A 17,018-nucleotide genomic window follows, 5' to 3' on the forward strand; every position below is an offset into this window, starting at 1 on the left:
TTTTCTTTATTTTCATGACTCTGAAAATTGTAGATTCACATTGAAGGCATCAAAACTATAAATTAAAACATGTGGAAGGAAATACTTAACAAAAAAGTGTGAAACAACTGAAATTATGTCTATTCTAGGTTCTTCAAAGTGGACACCTTTTGCTTTGATTACTGCTTTGCACACTCTTGGCATTCTCTTGATGAGCTTCAAGAGGTAGTCACCAGAAATGGTCTTCCAACAGTCTTGAAGGAGTTTCCAGAGATGCTTAGCACTTGTTGGCTCTTTTGCCTTCACTCTGCGGTCCAGCTCACCCCAAACCATCTCGATTGGGTTCAGGTCTGGTGACTGTGGAGGCCAGTTCATCTGGCGTAGCACCCCATCACTCTCCTTCTTAGTCAAATAGCCCTTACACAGCCTGGAGGTGTGTTTGGGGTCATTGTCCTGTTGAAAAATAAATGATGGTCCAACTAAACGCAAACCGGATGGAATAGCATGTCGCTGCAAGATGCTGTGGTAGCCATGCTGGTTCAGTATGCCTTCAATTTTGAATAAATCCCCAACAGTGTCACCAGCAAAGCACCCCCACACCATCACACCTCCTCCTCCATGCTTCACGGTGGGAACCAGACATGTAGAGTCCATCCATTCACCTTTTCTGCGTCGCACAAAGACACAGTGGTTGGATCCAAAGATCTCAAATTTAGACTCATCAGACCAAAGCACAGATTTCCACTGGTCTAATGTCCATTCCTTGTGTTCTTTAGCCCAAACAAGTCTCTTCTGCTTGTTGCCTGTCCTTAGCAGTGGTTTCCTAGCAGCTATTTTACCATGAAGGCCTGCTGCACAAAGTCTCCTCTTAACCCCTTAACAACCCTTGTTACACCGTATGTGTCATGAAAGTTTGTGCCTTCCCGACCTTTGACACACCGTATGTGTCATGGCGGGCTTCCATCCCTGCAGCGCTGGTGACCGGGTTTCCTGAAATGTCACCAGCGCAGCAGGTATGTGAAGGCCTGTAGTTGAGCCCGGGGGGGGTGGCTTTTCCCCCCCCTGTGGCTACATGCGCTCTGATTACCAGTTGAAAGTGTTATTTTCACTTTCAATCAAATTTGGTGAAATATTACAAACCAGCCATGGCTGATGATGCAATATCATCTGCCATTGGCTGGAGCAGGGTGACCTCTGTGTCGTCCCCATCCCCCCGATCTGATTGGAGCTAGCGTCCATGTGACACTATCCTTCTAATCAGATGTCGAGGGGCGGTGTTACCGGTGGGTGCCCGCCCTCTTCAGCCTCTTTCTGTCACTGGACAGTAACGCTGAAGATGAAGGTCCCCTGCTTCCGCCGCTACCGCAATGTGCCGCCACTGATCGCCATCTGCTGCCACCAATCGCCATTTGGTAAGATTCACTCCCTGCTGTTCCCCGCTTTACTCTGCTGTTCCCCGCTTTACTCTGCAGTGTCACGCTCTCCTCTCCGTCCTTCACCCCCCCGCCGTCTGATTCCACCCTCACACTGACCTCCGCTGCCTTCCCCGACCTCTTCTCTGCTCCCTGTGATCACTGAGTGACTGACTGCTGCTGCTGCCAGTGATCACCTGCCCAAGTGATCATCCCCCCACCCCAGTGATCACCCCTGTGATCATCCTGCCACCCCAGTGATCACCACCCTGCCCCAGCGATCGCACATGTGCCTCAGCGATCGCACCTGCGCCCCTGCGATTGCCCCTGCGATCGCCCCTGCGCCCCTGCAATCGCTTGCACCCCAGTGATCGCCCCTGCGATCACGACCGCCCGAGTGATCACCTGCACCCCAGTGATCCTGCGCCCTGCCACAGTGATCCTGCCCCAGTGATCATGCCCCCTGCTGCTGGCTCCTGCATCTTCTCAGCCCTCTTCTGCCCTCCCCACGTCTGACAGCCCCCTCCTGCACTAGAAAGTTTCACCAAACACTAGCACATACACATGCACATTATAATAAAGTTTAGGGGTTCTTTGACACACGCACACAGCACACACAAAATGTCTCGCTCGTCCCAGTCACAAAGGGTGTACTCAGCTGAGGAGGCATATGCCTTTATTACCTCAAAAGCTGATAGTGAGGGAGAGGACTCCACTTTTCTCTACTTTTCTCCCACTCTTCCACCTCCATCAACACAGACTCGCCACCATGAAGACGTCGCAGGTCTAGAGATGGTCCGGAGCCGGAGGCCATAGAAGAAGAGCCGGAGGCCATGGAGGAAGACCCACAGCCAAGTGTGAGTAACTCCCAGCCTAGTGCTAGTTTGTTGTGAATACATTTTCCAGTTCGGGGCTCCCTCTTGTGGTCAGTGCTGGTGGTGCTGTTGATTTGTGGAATGAAAGCCACACACCCGTCAATGACTGGCAATCATGTCTCTCAGTTTAGAATATATAGCTGAGTAGTTTTCTCCTGTTACTTGCCTGTGCTCAATGGATATCCTGTGTGTTAAGGACACTCTGAATCCAGCCCTGCTCTCTACCAGAACTCCTCTCAGATAAGTTGGTCTTGTACCTCTGCTTTTTGTTTTCACTTTCTTGTTGTTTTGTTCTGCTTTGATACTAATGTTTGATTCCTATTTTGCCTGTGTGGAGTTCCTGGTGGAATTGGATCATTCCCTGCTGGGAGTGTCTGTATACTTAGCTCCATGATTCTGCAATGTATTGTGTTTTGTCATGCTTGGTATTAATTCAGTCCCTCATCTATATTAGTGTTTTGGATCCCAGTAACATCAGAGTGCTGATTTGTGGGGAAGAGGCCGTTTGGTCTTAGGGTTTTTTATATCAGACGTGCTGGTATTTTTTTAGGGCTTTTACGGCTGCAGACAGTTGCTCCTTCCTATCCTTTCCTGTAAAGATAGTTTGGGCCTCATCTTTGCTAATCTGTTTTCTGCCTATGTATTGTGTTTTCTTATATCACCGTAGTCTTTACATGTGGGGGGCTATCTATATTTTTGGGTATTGCTCTTAGGCAGATTAGTTTTTCTTATATATTTCTATCTGTAAGGATATTTAGTTCTCCGGCTGTGTCGAGACGACTAGGTAATCGTAGGCTCGTCCCACGGCTACTTCTAGTTGTGTGTCAGGATTAGGTCTGCAGCCCATTAAGGTTCCAGCTACTCTGGTTACTTTTTGGGTTTCCGCATTTTTTTTTATCCTCCTCGGTCCCTGAATCATAACACCCGTCCCTGAAAAATTTTCTCCACAGATTCCTGATTTTGTTCCCCAATCAGGAATCCAGTTCAAGACTGCCAACCCCAGGGAAATAGACTTTTTCAAAGTCTTTTTCTCTGAGCCAATTGTCAGTCTTATGGTGGAGCAAACTAACCTGTATGCCCAGCAATTTTTGGCCGAAAACCCTAATTCAGCATATTCTATTTGGAGGTCCCGTTGACTCGGTAGAAATGATGAAATATTGGGGACTGGTCCTTTACATGGACATTGTGAAGAAACTAGAAATTCGCTAATACTGGAGTACTGATATTTTATATTAAACTCCAATGGCATAGTCATGACCCACAAACTGTTTGAGGCCATTCATAAGTTTCTCCATTTTAGAGACAATGTTTCTTCCCTTCCGAGCCCGGCCGTACGTCCAAACAATTGATTTCCCTCACATATGAGGTATCTGTATACTCAGGAGAAATTGCACGATAAATTTTATGGTACAATTTTTTCTGATACCCTTGTGAAAAAAAAAACTACCTGGATGAAGTAACAATTTTGTGGTAACATTTTTTTTTTTATTTTCACGGCTCAACTTACTAAACTTCTGTGAAGCCCCCAGGGGTTCAAAGTGCTTACTAAACATTTAGATAAATTCCATGAGGGGTCTAGTTTCCAAAATGGGGTCACTTGTGGGGGAGCTCCATTGTTTAGGCACATCAGGGACTCTCCAAACGCAACATGGCTTCCGCTAACTATTCCAGGCAATTTTGAGTTTGAAAAGTCAAATGGCGCTCCCCCCTTCCAAGCCCGGCCATGCACCCAAACAATTGATTTCCCCCACATATGAGGTATCTGTGTACTCAGGAGAAATTGCACAAAAAATGTTATGGGCATTTTTCCTGATACCTTTGTGAAAATGCTAAATTTTATGGCTAAAGTAACATTTTTGTGTAAAAAAGTAAAATTTAAATTTTTTCTTCCACATTGCTTTGCATCCTGTGAAGCACCTAAAGGGTTAATAAACTTCTTGGATATGGTTTTTAGCAGTGTGAGGGGTGCAGTTTTTAGAATGGGGTCACTTTTGGGTATTTTCTGTCACCTAGGCCTCTCAAAAGCACTCCAAATGTAATGTGATCCCTAAAAAAAGTTTTTTGTAAATTTTGTTGCAAAAATTTGAAATTGCTGATGAACTTTGACCCCTTCTACCTTCCTAATGAAAAAAAAAATATTTCGAAAATTGCGCTGGTGTAAAGTAGGCATGTGGGAAATGTTATTTAGTAACTATGTTGTGTGACATATCTCTCAGATTTATGGGCATAAAATTTCAAATTTTGAAAATTGCTAAATTTTCGCCAAATTTCCGAAATTTTAAAAAATAAACGCAAAAAAAATTGGTCTAAATTTACCACTTTCATGAAGTACAGTATGTCACGAAAAAGCAATCTCAGAATTGCTGGGATCCGTTGAAGCGTTTCAGAGTTATAACCTCATAAAGGGATACTGGTCAGAATTGCGCAAAATGGCGGGGTCAGTAAGGTCAAAATAGGCTGGGTGGTGAAGGTGTCAACAGTTGTTCTAGAGATGTGTCTGCTGCTAGAACTCTGTTTGGCATTGACCTGGTCTCTAATCTGAGCTGCTGTTTACCTGCGATTTCTGAGGCTAGTGACTCTGATAAACTTATCCTCCGCAGCAGAGGTGACTCTTGGTCTTCCTTTCCTGGGGCAGTCCTCATGTGAGCCAGTTTCTTTGTAGTGTTTCATGGTTTTTGCCACTGCACTTGGGGACACTTTCAAAGTTTTCCCAATTTTTCGGACTGACTGACCTTCATTTCTTAAAGTAATGATGGCCACTCATTTTTCTTTACATAGCTGCTTTTTTCTTGCCATAATACAAATTCTAACAGTCTATTCAGTAGGACTATCAGCTGTGTATGCACCAGACTTCTGCACAACACAACTGATGGTCCCAGCCCCATTTATAAGGCAAGAAATCCCACTTATTAAACCTGACATGGCACACCTGTGAAGTGAAAACCATTTTCGGTGACTACCTCTTGAAGCTCATCAAGAGAATGCCAAGAGTGTGCAAAGCAGTAATCAAAGCAAAAGGTGGCTACTTTGAAGAACCTAGAATATAAAACATTTTTTCAGCTGTTTCACAGTTTTTTGTTGAGTATTTCATTCCACATGTGTTAATTCATAGTTTTGATGCCTTCAATGTGAATCTACAATTTTCAGTCATGAAAATAAAGAAACCTCTTTGAATGAGAAGGTATGTCCAAACTTTTGGTGTGTTCTGTATGTAAAAGGAGTTTCTTGGTAATTTTAATTGCCTGCTCAAAATTCTGCTAACAGAATACTTATTAGTGCCTAGTCTAAAACGTTGCTAGGGAAGTATCTAAAAAGTTGTTCTTGGCAACTTTACTTGCCTACACAAAATTCTGCAGTGAAATACATTTACAGGTATTGTTACTGCTGACTGCTGACAATTTGCTATTGAACAATCTAAAAGGGTCTTCTTGGCACTTTTCTGTGTATGCTCCAAATTACGCAATGAATCACGTTTGTAGGTAGTGGTACTTTTTAGTGCCTTCACATTATTGCCAACTCAGGCAGGAAATAAATAATCTTTTGTGGCAGGTGTCTGACAGGTGTGAGCGTTGGGTTGTGAAATATCTGCTTGAAAGGGGAAAGGTACATCAACCAGGAGTGGTAAATTACAACGAGGTTGTCGTGGAAGGGGAAATAGCCGGGGTGTTGTAGGTGTACGTGTGGGAAGTTCCATTAGTCAAAGGTCAAGTGAGCAAACGCCGGCTCATCCTATCCCAAGAGAAATGAGAACAACTGTTACTGGGCAGCCTACTCCACTAGATTTCATTGACAGCCACACATCGCTTCAACTTTGAAATGAGGCTGATAGAGAACAGGTGCTGGAATGGATGGCAAGAGCTGCATTAAGTGGCATCTCCTCCTCTTTCTTCATCTCAACATCACACACAGTTCATTCCTTCAAGGTGCCACCCCAATTACAATTGTTTGCGCTCACGTCACAAATTGCCAACCGGCAAAGTGACTGGGGAAAACCACACATGCAAGAGTCTCAAGAGCTGTTCACACATTCTATCCCATGGGCATCACAGGTCCGCTCCAAAGATTCCCAGACTGAAGAGGAGGAAAGTATATGCACTAATGCCCAAAATCTTTGTGAGTTAGCTCCTGGCCCGGACAATGTAGGGTCCCAGCAGAATCCCAACCCTCATCAACTGATGTTAACTCCTGGGGGTAGAGGTGATGATGATGAGACTCAGATACCGGAGGCGCACGCTTACTGTCCTGTGATTTCAAGTCAAGAAGAGAAGGACTGGGACAAGCTAGAGCCTGATGATGTTGTAAATCCCACTTGGTGTGAACCCAGAGGCATGCAGGTGAGTAGCTCAATAGATAAGGAGAAGGAGGAAGCCGAGAAGGTTATGTTGGCAATTCCCAAATGGACTCTTCATTCATATGTATATGCAAGGGCAGCAATGCTGCCAAACTAGGGTGGAAATGAGTCACTCCAAGTTTGATGATGTCGTTACAGTCTACATGAAAAAGATACCCTTTATTTCCACCTCACACGCAAAGAGATTTTTGTCTGTAGAGACAGCCTTCTGGGAGCAAGAGGCCTACACCTGTCTGTCATGCATCTCTTAATGTTTAACATTTAAATGCCAAGCCACATCCTGTGTCTTGCATGGACCATACCTTCCTGCTGTGCAAAGACACTATGGTGAAATGGGGGGAGCAATTGATGTCACTGTCCTGCTGTCTGTTTTGAAATGTTTTCAAACATTTTTTTGTTGACTTTTAAAATGTAAATGCCAAGCAACATCCTGTGTGTAAGCCAATTCAGTTAGGCAGTGCGTAAATGAGTGTGCATCAGAGAATGCAGCGACACAGCTGCAGAGTTGTGCAACACTATCCAGGCCGAGTTTGATAAACTGCTGTCTCCACTGAACTTGGAGCCAGGGAAGGTCATGTGCAATTACGGTGCAAACCACCTAGTGGCTACATTACATCTGGGCGACATCACATATGTCCTGCATGGATTAACCTGGTTGTAAAAATATTTCTATGGCACCATAAATGTCCTGGATCTGCTGCTGCAGAAGGCATGGCCACTGTCTGTTCACATTTTAAAATTGAAATCACGGGCCACAGCCTGTTTATTGCATGGACCGTACCTCCCAGCTCTTTTAAGGCCCTATGGCGAGAGGGCAATTGATGCTGCTGTCTGTTTAAAAGCATTTTGAATGTCAAGATTACAATATGGGTCTCCAAGTTTTCTTTTGGGTAGTGCCAGTCTTCTGGGAGCAAGAGGCCTGCACCTGCCACGCAAACATGTTTTTAAATGTCAAGACTCCACGATAGGTCTCAAAGTTGTCTCTTGTCTATATGGTTATGGGAGCACTAGCTCTACACCTGTCTCTCATCTACCTCTATATTTCTTATGTCAACAGTGTAGGAAGCTAATGGCTATGCCAAAACAGTGGTACTGCACTGTAAAACGTATTTCTGCTGTTTTGGAAGGGTTTCGCCCCCCCCCCTCCCAAGGTGTTTTCTCTGCCTTATGTTTGGCCTCCCTTTGAATTTAGTGGGGTTCAGAAAGGTTTGATAAAGGTTAAGAGTTTTGTTCGACTAATGCACCGTATGTTTGGTTAGGCTCGGCGAAACGAACCCTGAAAGGTTCACTCATCTCTTATATGTCCTGTTGTAGGGCAAAAAATAGTTGCACTGGGGAGTAAGTCCCGAAGGCCAGTCGCTGCCATATGGTTGCGGCAAGCCTCAGTGTCCAGTAGCCTAAATGGCCACATTTCCAGGGCAAGCAGTCTGTAAATATGCCCGTTTAGTGTTTGGTCCCACATGCAAAGCTTCTTCTTTACTTGGGAACATGAAGCATTTGAGGACGCACCAAAGCAGGATGGTTATGCTGATTATGGCTTCATCATCACCATCCTCGTTGTTTCCTCAATTTTTTTTTTTTAAAAAGTCACAGATTTCAGACATACATGTTTATGAGTCAGTTTTTATGCATGGCGGCTGACTGGAATACCTCATGTTGGAGCTGGTATTATAAAGTGCGATGGAATATATTTGGCGCTATATAAATAAAAATTAAGCTGTATCTGGTATTCAACTAATGCCTTCTGTTGGTCAGAAAATCTTGGCAAGTACATGTGCAATGTGGAGTTCCAGCGTGGTCACGTCACACAGCTGTCGCTAAGCTGCCACTTGCAACCGCTGCTGAAGCCCTGCCAGACAAGTGGCAGCTGGAGTGGATTGGTGGAAATGGGCGCACACACAGCATACCTTCACAATTCACAAGTAGCTCTGGCAAATTGTCCTCGTTTTTCATAAACTGCTGAACCACGAAGTTGAGCACGTGGTCCAGGCATGGTGCATGGTACATGTGCGAGCTTCCTAAGCTTCAGAGCCACCACCAGGTTACAGGCACGTTATCACACACGAGCATGGCTGGTTGTTGGTTCGGAGGGCAAGAGACACATCTGTCACATCTATTAGACCCCTCAAGAACTTTGCTGCAGTGTGCAATTTATCATCTAAAGACAGTCATTTAAACAGAGCCTGTTGCTGCTTCACCGAGGCAGTGTTTCCAGCCTGGGACTGATGGGGAGGGTAATTCAGACCAGGATGAAAGGAACTAGAGGAAGGACCCTCCAAAATTTCTGGTAGAGGGCCACCTGTGGGCTTTCCCAAATGTATGAAAGAGGGCCTTTCAAAATGTATGAGTGATGGCCCTCCAACCATTATGGTTAAGGATCGCATGTTGAGTCTGTGAATATGGTGGGAAAAGGAGCAGCAGGAGATCCACCCCCCCCAAAAAAAAAAAAGATCCACAGATGCCAATGCCATCTTGTGCGCAGTGTGTCTGGAGTTAGTGTAAGGGAAGCTTGTGTTGTTGGTCATTGAAGCGGCAAATTTCACAAAATCTGTTTTATTCTTTTCACAGAAGATTGTGGCATTATACAGAATACATATGAAGAGCAAGTAATTGTCGCAGATCTACCCTCAGTCGTTCACAGCCAGGATCCGTCATCTGCTGCTTCTAAACAATGTCTTAATTCACTGCAGAATGTTCAGCAAAATAAAAGCCACAGAAGGGGTGTTCAACAACAAAGAGCTCACACTGGGGAGAAGCCGTATTCATGTAATCAATGTAGAAAGTGTTTTACCCAAAAGTCAGAACTAATTTCACACAAAATAATTCACAAAGGAAAACCATTTTCTTGTTCAGAATGTGGGAAATGTTTTAGTTGGAAATCACATCTTTATGACCATATAAAAACTCACACAGGGGAGAAGCCATTTTCATGTTCAGAATGTGGGAAATGTTTTATTCGGAAAAAACGTCTTGATAGGCATATAAACACTCACACAGGGGAGAAGCCATTTTCTTGTTCAGAATGTGGGAAATGTTTTATTCAGAAATCATCTCTTAATTTCCATATGAAATCTCACACTGGGGAAAAGCCATTTTCATGTTCAGAATGTGGGAAATGTTTTATTCTGAAATCACAGCTTAATGTTCATCTAAAATCTCACACAGGGGAGAAGCTATTTTCATGTTCAGAATGTGGGAAATGTTTTATTCGGAAATCAAATCTTGATAGGCATATAAACACTCACACAGGGGTGAAGCCATTTTCTTGTTCAGAATGTGGGAAATGTTTTATTCAGAAATCATCTCTTGATTTCCATATGAAATCTCACACTGGGGAAAAGCCATTTTCATGTTCAGAATGTGGGAAATGTTTTATTCTGAAATCACAGCTTAGTGTTCATCTAAAATCTCACACAGGAGAAAAGCCATTTTTTTGTTCAGAATGTGGGAAATGTTTTATTCTGAAATCACAGCTTAATGTGCATCTAAAATCTCACACAGGGGAGAAGCTATTTTCATGTTCAGAATGTGGGAAATGTTTTATTCGGAGATCACATTTTAATAGGCATATAAACACTCACACAGGGGAGAAGCCATTTTCTTGTTCAGAATGTGGGAAATGTTTTATTCGGAAATCATCTCTTGATTTTCATATGAAATCTCACACTGGGGAAAAGCCATTTTCATGTTCAGAATGTGGGAAATGTTTTATTTTGAAATTGCAGCTGAATCGGCATATAAAAACTCATACAGGGGAGAAGCCATTTTCTTGTTCAGATTGTGGGAAATGTTTTCTTCTGAAATCACAGCTGGATCGGCATATTAAAGCTCACACAGGGGAGAAGCCATTTTCATGTTCAGAATGTGGGAAATGTTTTATTCGGAAAACACATCTTGATCAGCATAGAAAATCTCATATAGGGGAGAAGCTATTTTCTTGTTCAGAATGTAAGAAATGTTATCGTTGGAAATCACAGCTTTATGACCATATAAAAACTCACACCGGGGAGAAGCCATTTTTATGTTCAGAATGTGGGAAATGTTTTATTTGGAAATCACAGCTTAATGTGCATCTAAAATGTCACACAGGGGAGAAACCATTTTCATGTTCAGAATGTGGGAAATGTTTTATTTGGAAATCACAGCTTGATCAGCATATAAAATCTCACACAGGTGAGAAGCTGTTTTCTTGCTCAGAATGTGGGAAATGTTATCGCTGGAAATCAAAGCTTTATAACCATATAAAAACTCATACCGGGGAGAAGCCATTTTTATGTTCAGATTGTGGGAAATGTTTTAGTCAGAAATCACAGCTTAATGTGCATCTAAAATCTCACGCCGGGGAGAAGCCATTTTCATGTTCAGAATGTGGGAAATGTTTTATTCGGAAACAACATCTTGATAGGCATATAAACATTCACACAGGGGAGAAGCTATTTTCTTGTTCAGATTGTGGGAGATGTTTTCTTCAGAAATCATCTCTTGATTTCCATATGAAATCTCACACTGGGGAAAAGCCATTTTCATGTTCAGAATGTGGGAAATGTTTTATTCTGAAATCACAGCTGCATCAGCATATAAAAACTCATACAGGGGAGAAGCCATTTTCTTGTTCAGATTGTGGGAAATGTTTTCTTGTGAAATCACAGCTGGATCGGCATATTAAAACTCACACAGGGGAGAAGCCATTTTCATGTTCAGAATGTGGGAAATGTTTTATTCAGAAATCACATCTTGATAGGCATATAAAAACTCACACCAGGTAGAAACCATTTTAATGTTTAGATTATGGGAAATGTTTTATTCAGAAATCAGAGCTTAATGTGCATCTAAAATCTCACACAGGGGAGAAGCCATTTTCATGTTCAGAATGTGGGAAATGCTTTGCTCACAGATTCACTTTTGTTAGACACATGAAAATTCACACAAGGTAAAAGACATGTTTGTTTAAAATGTGGGAAATGTTATAGAAGTAAATCAACTCTTGCCTTAGATCAGTAGATGGCATGCTTCCAAATTGTGGTAATGCATTTGTCCCATCTGCCGTGATCTCCCTGGTACACATGCGCAGTTCTCTTGCAGTCTCCTCCATCCGTGCGCTGCATCTCTATGCACTGGGCCTCTGTGATCTTATGATTTTCACGTGACCCGGACCCCCATGTGGTGCGGCGGATAGCCTGGTCCGCTTCCAGGGACGCTCATGCGTCAATCTCTGGCGGGTCATGCACTGATTGGACACCGGACCTTTTTATAATAACATTCATGCACATGGTGTCACTCCCTGACGAAGGCTCACGCCGAAACGGCCGTCGAGTGGGCGCTCTTCTCTATCAATACCGGCAACACTTTTTTGCAGTGCAGATTTACGCGGTCTGGTTTGCTCTCTGTATCAAACTTGTTAAGCGGATCTCTGTTTACTATCTTAGATGATAGTATGTTCTATCCCCTGTATAGTCTATTTACATATGATCCCTTCTGTATGATTTGGAATACTATGACATTTATCACACCAAGGGCTCTGGTTACTAATATGGAATATATAGTTGCTTTTAATCAGTGCCATTAAATACTCTGTTAGCACATTGCATTTACATTCCCAGATCCTTTGATGCAAATCTATCATAGGTGGTCATTTTTGTACACATTTCAGTCTGTAATCCTTGGGCTGTTTATATTACTTCCTATATACTTAGCATTTGCAATTTTTTGCATAATCTGTGCCTGCTTGGATTACCATTTTTCGGTATTGGAATTTATACTTTTATTAATATCTATGTATACTTTAACATTTAGCAATTACACTTGCTGTGGGAATTGTGTGCCCTTTTCCTGACCTGTGTGGTCACATTTTCCACCCCCACTGTATCACCTTCTATAACTTAATAAACAATTTTTTGCATTAAGGATGTCTGATCGCTTTTTCTTTTTTTTGTCATTAGCTGACATCAGACATACTGGCTGATGTCAGTTGACGTCTCCTAGAAATTCCAATGCTGGGGGCTGAGAGAGGCAGATGAAACCGGTGGGGTCTAGTACAGGACTGACAGAGATAGCCACCTTAAAACGGTGCTGTGTTGGGCGAGTACCAGGGGAAAATCCTAGCAGTGTGAGGGATCCTGAGTGAGGGTCGGAGGCAAGGCAAGACAGAGAAGGGGTGAAGGAACCAGTTCGGTACATCCCGAACACCGGAGTCCGAGTCTGCACTGGTTTAGTCAGTCCCAGCAGAAAAGTCCGGAAGGCGAGGGGGACTTCAGTCTCCCAGCACAGAAACACTTGTGGCACAGCCATCAATAGAGCCAGGGACCGCAGCAGAGTTAGCGGTGCCCAGGAGAACAGTTCATTATGCCTGCTATACAAGTGAGAGACACAGGAGAGGTCAGGGCCAGGCTTAAAACAGCCCAGGACTTAGACACACAGCAATAAAGAGGCCTCAAAACTCACAGATGTAGAAATCCCAACTTCCACCTGACCACGTGGACTGTACCCTGGACTTATCCCTGCTAACATCAGTAAAGATGCAGAAGGAAAGTCCCGGTGTATGTGTGTGACAGTTATTGCTATCCAAGGTCCTGCTCTCACTACAGACTGTGTTTGCTTGAACATGGAGAGCCACATCTCAGCAGCCTTGAAGAGACCGATATCAAGACTTGTGTGGTAAGCTGTCTCCCTGTGTGTGAAATCTCAATATTTTCCAAAGGCCTCGGGGACATCTCTCCACCTACGGGGAGCGTTACAAACTAGCTCCTTCATCATCACCCCGGATGTCTGCAAGCAGCGTTGGTAACATTTCCGAGAGCCGTAGGTGGCGTCACAAGACACTATTATTTTATTTATTTTTACTATTGTTTTTATCAGACTTCTTTTAACTGCCAACAGGGCCACGGGACCGGCGCAGCCACCTATGACAATCCCCCGAAAACTAAAAGCCCGAGACCGGGTACCCCACGGCCCTGGGTCAGGGAGCTCCACCGTGCAAGAGAGAGGGAGGATGCCTCCGCTGCAGCCTGGGAACGGGAGCATACGGTAATACTGCAGTGGGAGCTGGCAGGTGAGAGAGAGGACACCCCTGTTGGCCTGTGAGTGGGGAAATGTGGGGATACCGCATTGGGGCCAGGACCGGGCGCTACACCTCTCTGTCGCAGTCTATCCATATCTTCATCAATTGTATTATTAAAATCCCCAAGGAGCAGGAGTGGCAAAGCAGGAGCCTGCGCTGCAAACGTAAGAGCTTCTTGCAGAACTTTTCTTGAGTATGGCGGTGGAATGTACAGTGCCACTCTGATATATGGAACGCCAACCAACTGTGCCAATAGACAGACATACCTCCCTTCATCTATCTTGACTGACTGACATACAAAAGGTACATTTCAGTGTACTAGCAGGCTGACCCCTCTAGCATAGTTTGAGTTAGTAGAGAGAACGTGATTACCAAAATTTGTGAATAAGAATAGCAATGGTAATAAAATATAACTTTTAATGAGTGTTATTAAAATGACTCAAGGTCCAACAATGATCATCACCTAGTGATCACTAGTACCACAAGAAAATATATATTAGCACTCTGAGAAAAACAAAATGCAGTTTACGGGAGATAGGGGACTTCAATCAAACAACTAGTACCCCTCTCTTCCTTCTCATAGGTCTTCAACCTATACACTCACTCGCAAATTGATGTCATATGTATAATACGATGAAAAATTGCACACAGATAAAGTGCCTTTGTGCATTGAACCACACAAGGGCCATTGTGCAACAAGTAAACATATGACTAAAGTGTAATATGCACATGTAAACAGGACTGAGTACAACCAGGGAATAAATCGAAGACATTTTTTTGTTGTACCGAATGTGCAGCCTAAAGAAAAATCAAAGTGCTATAAATTACAATTATTGGTGGCAATGGGGTACGAGCTTACCAACCAGCCCCACTGCTGACCAAATATACTGGTATTACCTCTAGAAAGATGAGGGGGGGCAGGGTTATGGGGTACTGTGTCCCGGGAGGTGTATAGCTGGGTTATGTCACTTGGTGGCCGTCACCCGATTCCGTGCCCTGGATGCTTTTTAAAAGGGGGGAATATTTACATGGGAGTTTGAAAGAAAGTTTATACGTGATGCCACTTGCGGTTTGTGGCTATGTGGATGGAGCTGCCGCTGCACAGTTCTTGCTACTGGGACTGATGTTGGTGGCAGCCTGGATGTTAGGCCCTCTGCAAGCAGGGCCAGGCCCCAGAAGGTAGGTGATGCAGATGGGTGTAGAAAGAAGTTAGGGCACACAAGGGGTTGCAGTGTAACTGGTTCCTTTACTCACACTAAGATGGAAACTAGTCACCCAAGGAAGGCTGGTTTTGACCGCTGGTCCCCTTAGTGCCAGTGCTGGTTTAGTGACCTGGTGGCTTCTTTCCCCTGCACCTGTCTTTGGTTGGTGGGTCCTCGTGGCTTGGAGCGGCTGGGGGTCCCCTCCCGGTAGTCTCCAAACGGAAGTCCATATGACGGTAGTGTGAACCCTGTGGGGACAGAGGCTCTGGTCCTATTCCCCAGTTCTCCCGTTGCTACTGTGTCCAGAATTTCAAGGTCAGTGAGGTCCTTGATGGTCCCATCACTGTGCAGATTTTATCAGGTCTGCCTGGAGCGTTTGCCTGACCTAGGATTGTGTACCCCATTGGTGCTGTGGTTCCAGGAGTACTCCACTGTACTCCACCGGCAACCAACCGCCTGGGCCCTCAGGTCACTGTCACACCCCTGTCAGTACTTCCACTTGCTCCCTTTGTCGCCAACTCACTCTCTGTCTCCTCTCTGATTATCCATTGTCTGCTCCCCCCCACCTGGTCACCTAGTGGACTGGATCGGCTCCACCTCTAAGCGGCCATCCTTAGGTCCAACCCTAGTCTGGTACCAGTTTATGGGGAATTTGGGGGAAAACAGGGATTAACTGGAATGTTTTGTTGTTACTGGCACTGGCCTTCTGGGTCCCTAGGGGTAGGCCCTGCATCCTGGTGGGGATGCAGTACCTTGTAGCTCCCTGATGGCTTCAGGGGCACTACATTCCCCCTTAGTTAATTCCAGCACATTCTCGGGCTGCAAAGTGATACAGATTAACACTTTTATTTTGCATATTAAACATCAACGTTCTTCCCACGCAGAGGAGGTTCTGGCTTTAGCGTTGCTATTGGAGTACCCCTTTCCCTTCACCCACCACCCAAAGGTCCTGGTCCCAAAAACTCTAGGAGGCAGGTCACCGTTTTCTCTGGTTATCAGGTCTTGGCCGCCTCTGTCGCAGACCTTTCCTGCACCCATCCTCTCCTTGGTGGCAGTGACAATTAGGGTCCACTGGTAAAGTTGTACTCTGGTGCTGCACAACTGGTGCAACTATTTACAGGGTAAATTTTTTGACTGCTGCCAGTCCTGCAGTCTGGGTTCATTTTTATCAATTATGCAAAACGGGTTAATGCAACATTTTTAAACTCTTATTTTCTATATTTAAACAGGAACAATCAACAAAAGGAACATTTTGGGTAGCTTAGCAGATTATAGCTACCAGGGTACTGAAAAGGGGCCATCTGGATCAATTGGCCTCCTGGGATCAGCACTCACAGTCTGGGTACACTGGTCCCGTGCATCTCTACTGCCTCCTGGTGGCAACTGGGGAACTGGTGCTGTAGTAGGAGTGTTGGGGGAGATCTCCAGGGAGTCTCTATCTCAGGGTCTCAGAGGAGGATTCCAAATCAGAACTGTGCAGATGTATATGAATCAGTGGAAATGACCACACAGAGACATGTCTCTATCTGGGAGAAGCTAAATGCTCTTCTGACCCTTGTATTCAACACATAGCATATATATATATATATACAGCTTACTCAATATATCCACGTTATCTATTAACCAACAAGCTAGCTGGGCATAGTTAATTTCTTCTCCGAACAGCCTTAGCAACATTCGTTAGTAAAACATTCAAGTGTGTTTAGACATAGATGAGAGTCTATGAATGGAACAATGTCAGTTACTTATTCTCTTCTATTCATGAATGTCAGTTAGCCATCTGAAACTACAGATAATCATTCTATGACTAGAAGAATGCTAGTCACCTATCTGAAACCACAGATAAGTACTGTATCTCTTCCATTCATGAATGTCAGTTAGCCATCTGAAACTACAGATAAGCATTCTTCTATGAATAGAAGAATGCTAGTCACCTATCTGTAACCACGATAAGTACTGTATCTCTTCCGTTCATGAATGTCAGTTACTCATTCATGAACTAAAACTTATTCTACTTAGCCCTGAGCATAATTTGTTTTGGTTATACATTCCGTTAATATTTCAATTAGGTATATATGGTGAAGCAATACATGAACCATTCAAAGGACATATTATCTTATTATTATACTGCACAAACGATTC

General features: G+C 44.0%; 3 protein-coding genes across 4 annotated transcripts in view; 1 reads left to right on the forward strand and 2 right to left on the reverse strand.

Moving 5' to 3' along the window:
• The window catches only part of LOC142303630 (uncharacterized), a 62,659-nt gene extending 50,185 nt beyond the window's left edge, over nucleotides 1–12,474 (forward strand). The window contains exon 10 of the mRNA XM_075345172.1: nucleotides 9,186–12,474. Within this exon, the coding sequence (XP_075201287.1) occupies nucleotides 9,186–11,383 (2,198 nt within the window). The 3' untranslated portion in view covers nucleotides 11,384–12,474. The remainder of the gene's footprint in view (nucleotides 1–9,185) is intronic.
• LOC142257597 (uncharacterized) overlaps nucleotides 1–17,018 on the reverse strand; it is a 1,260,196-nt gene that overhangs the window by 886,726 nt on the left and 356,452 nt on the right. The window lies entirely within an intron of this gene.
• The window catches only part of LOC142303624 (uncharacterized), a 307,530-nt gene that overhangs the window by 165,186 nt on the left and 125,326 nt on the right, over nucleotides 1–17,018 (reverse strand). The gene's annotated exons all lie outside the window — the stretch shown is intronic.

The sequence above is a fragment of the Anomaloglossus baeobatrachus genome, chromosome 1 (assembly GCF_048569485.1).
Source record: "Anomaloglossus baeobatrachus isolate aAnoBae1 chromosome 1, aAnoBae1.hap1, whole genome shotgun sequence".
Classification (NCBI taxonomy): Eukaryota; Metazoa; Chordata; class Amphibia; order Anura; family Aromobatidae; genus Anomaloglossus; species Anomaloglossus baeobatrachus.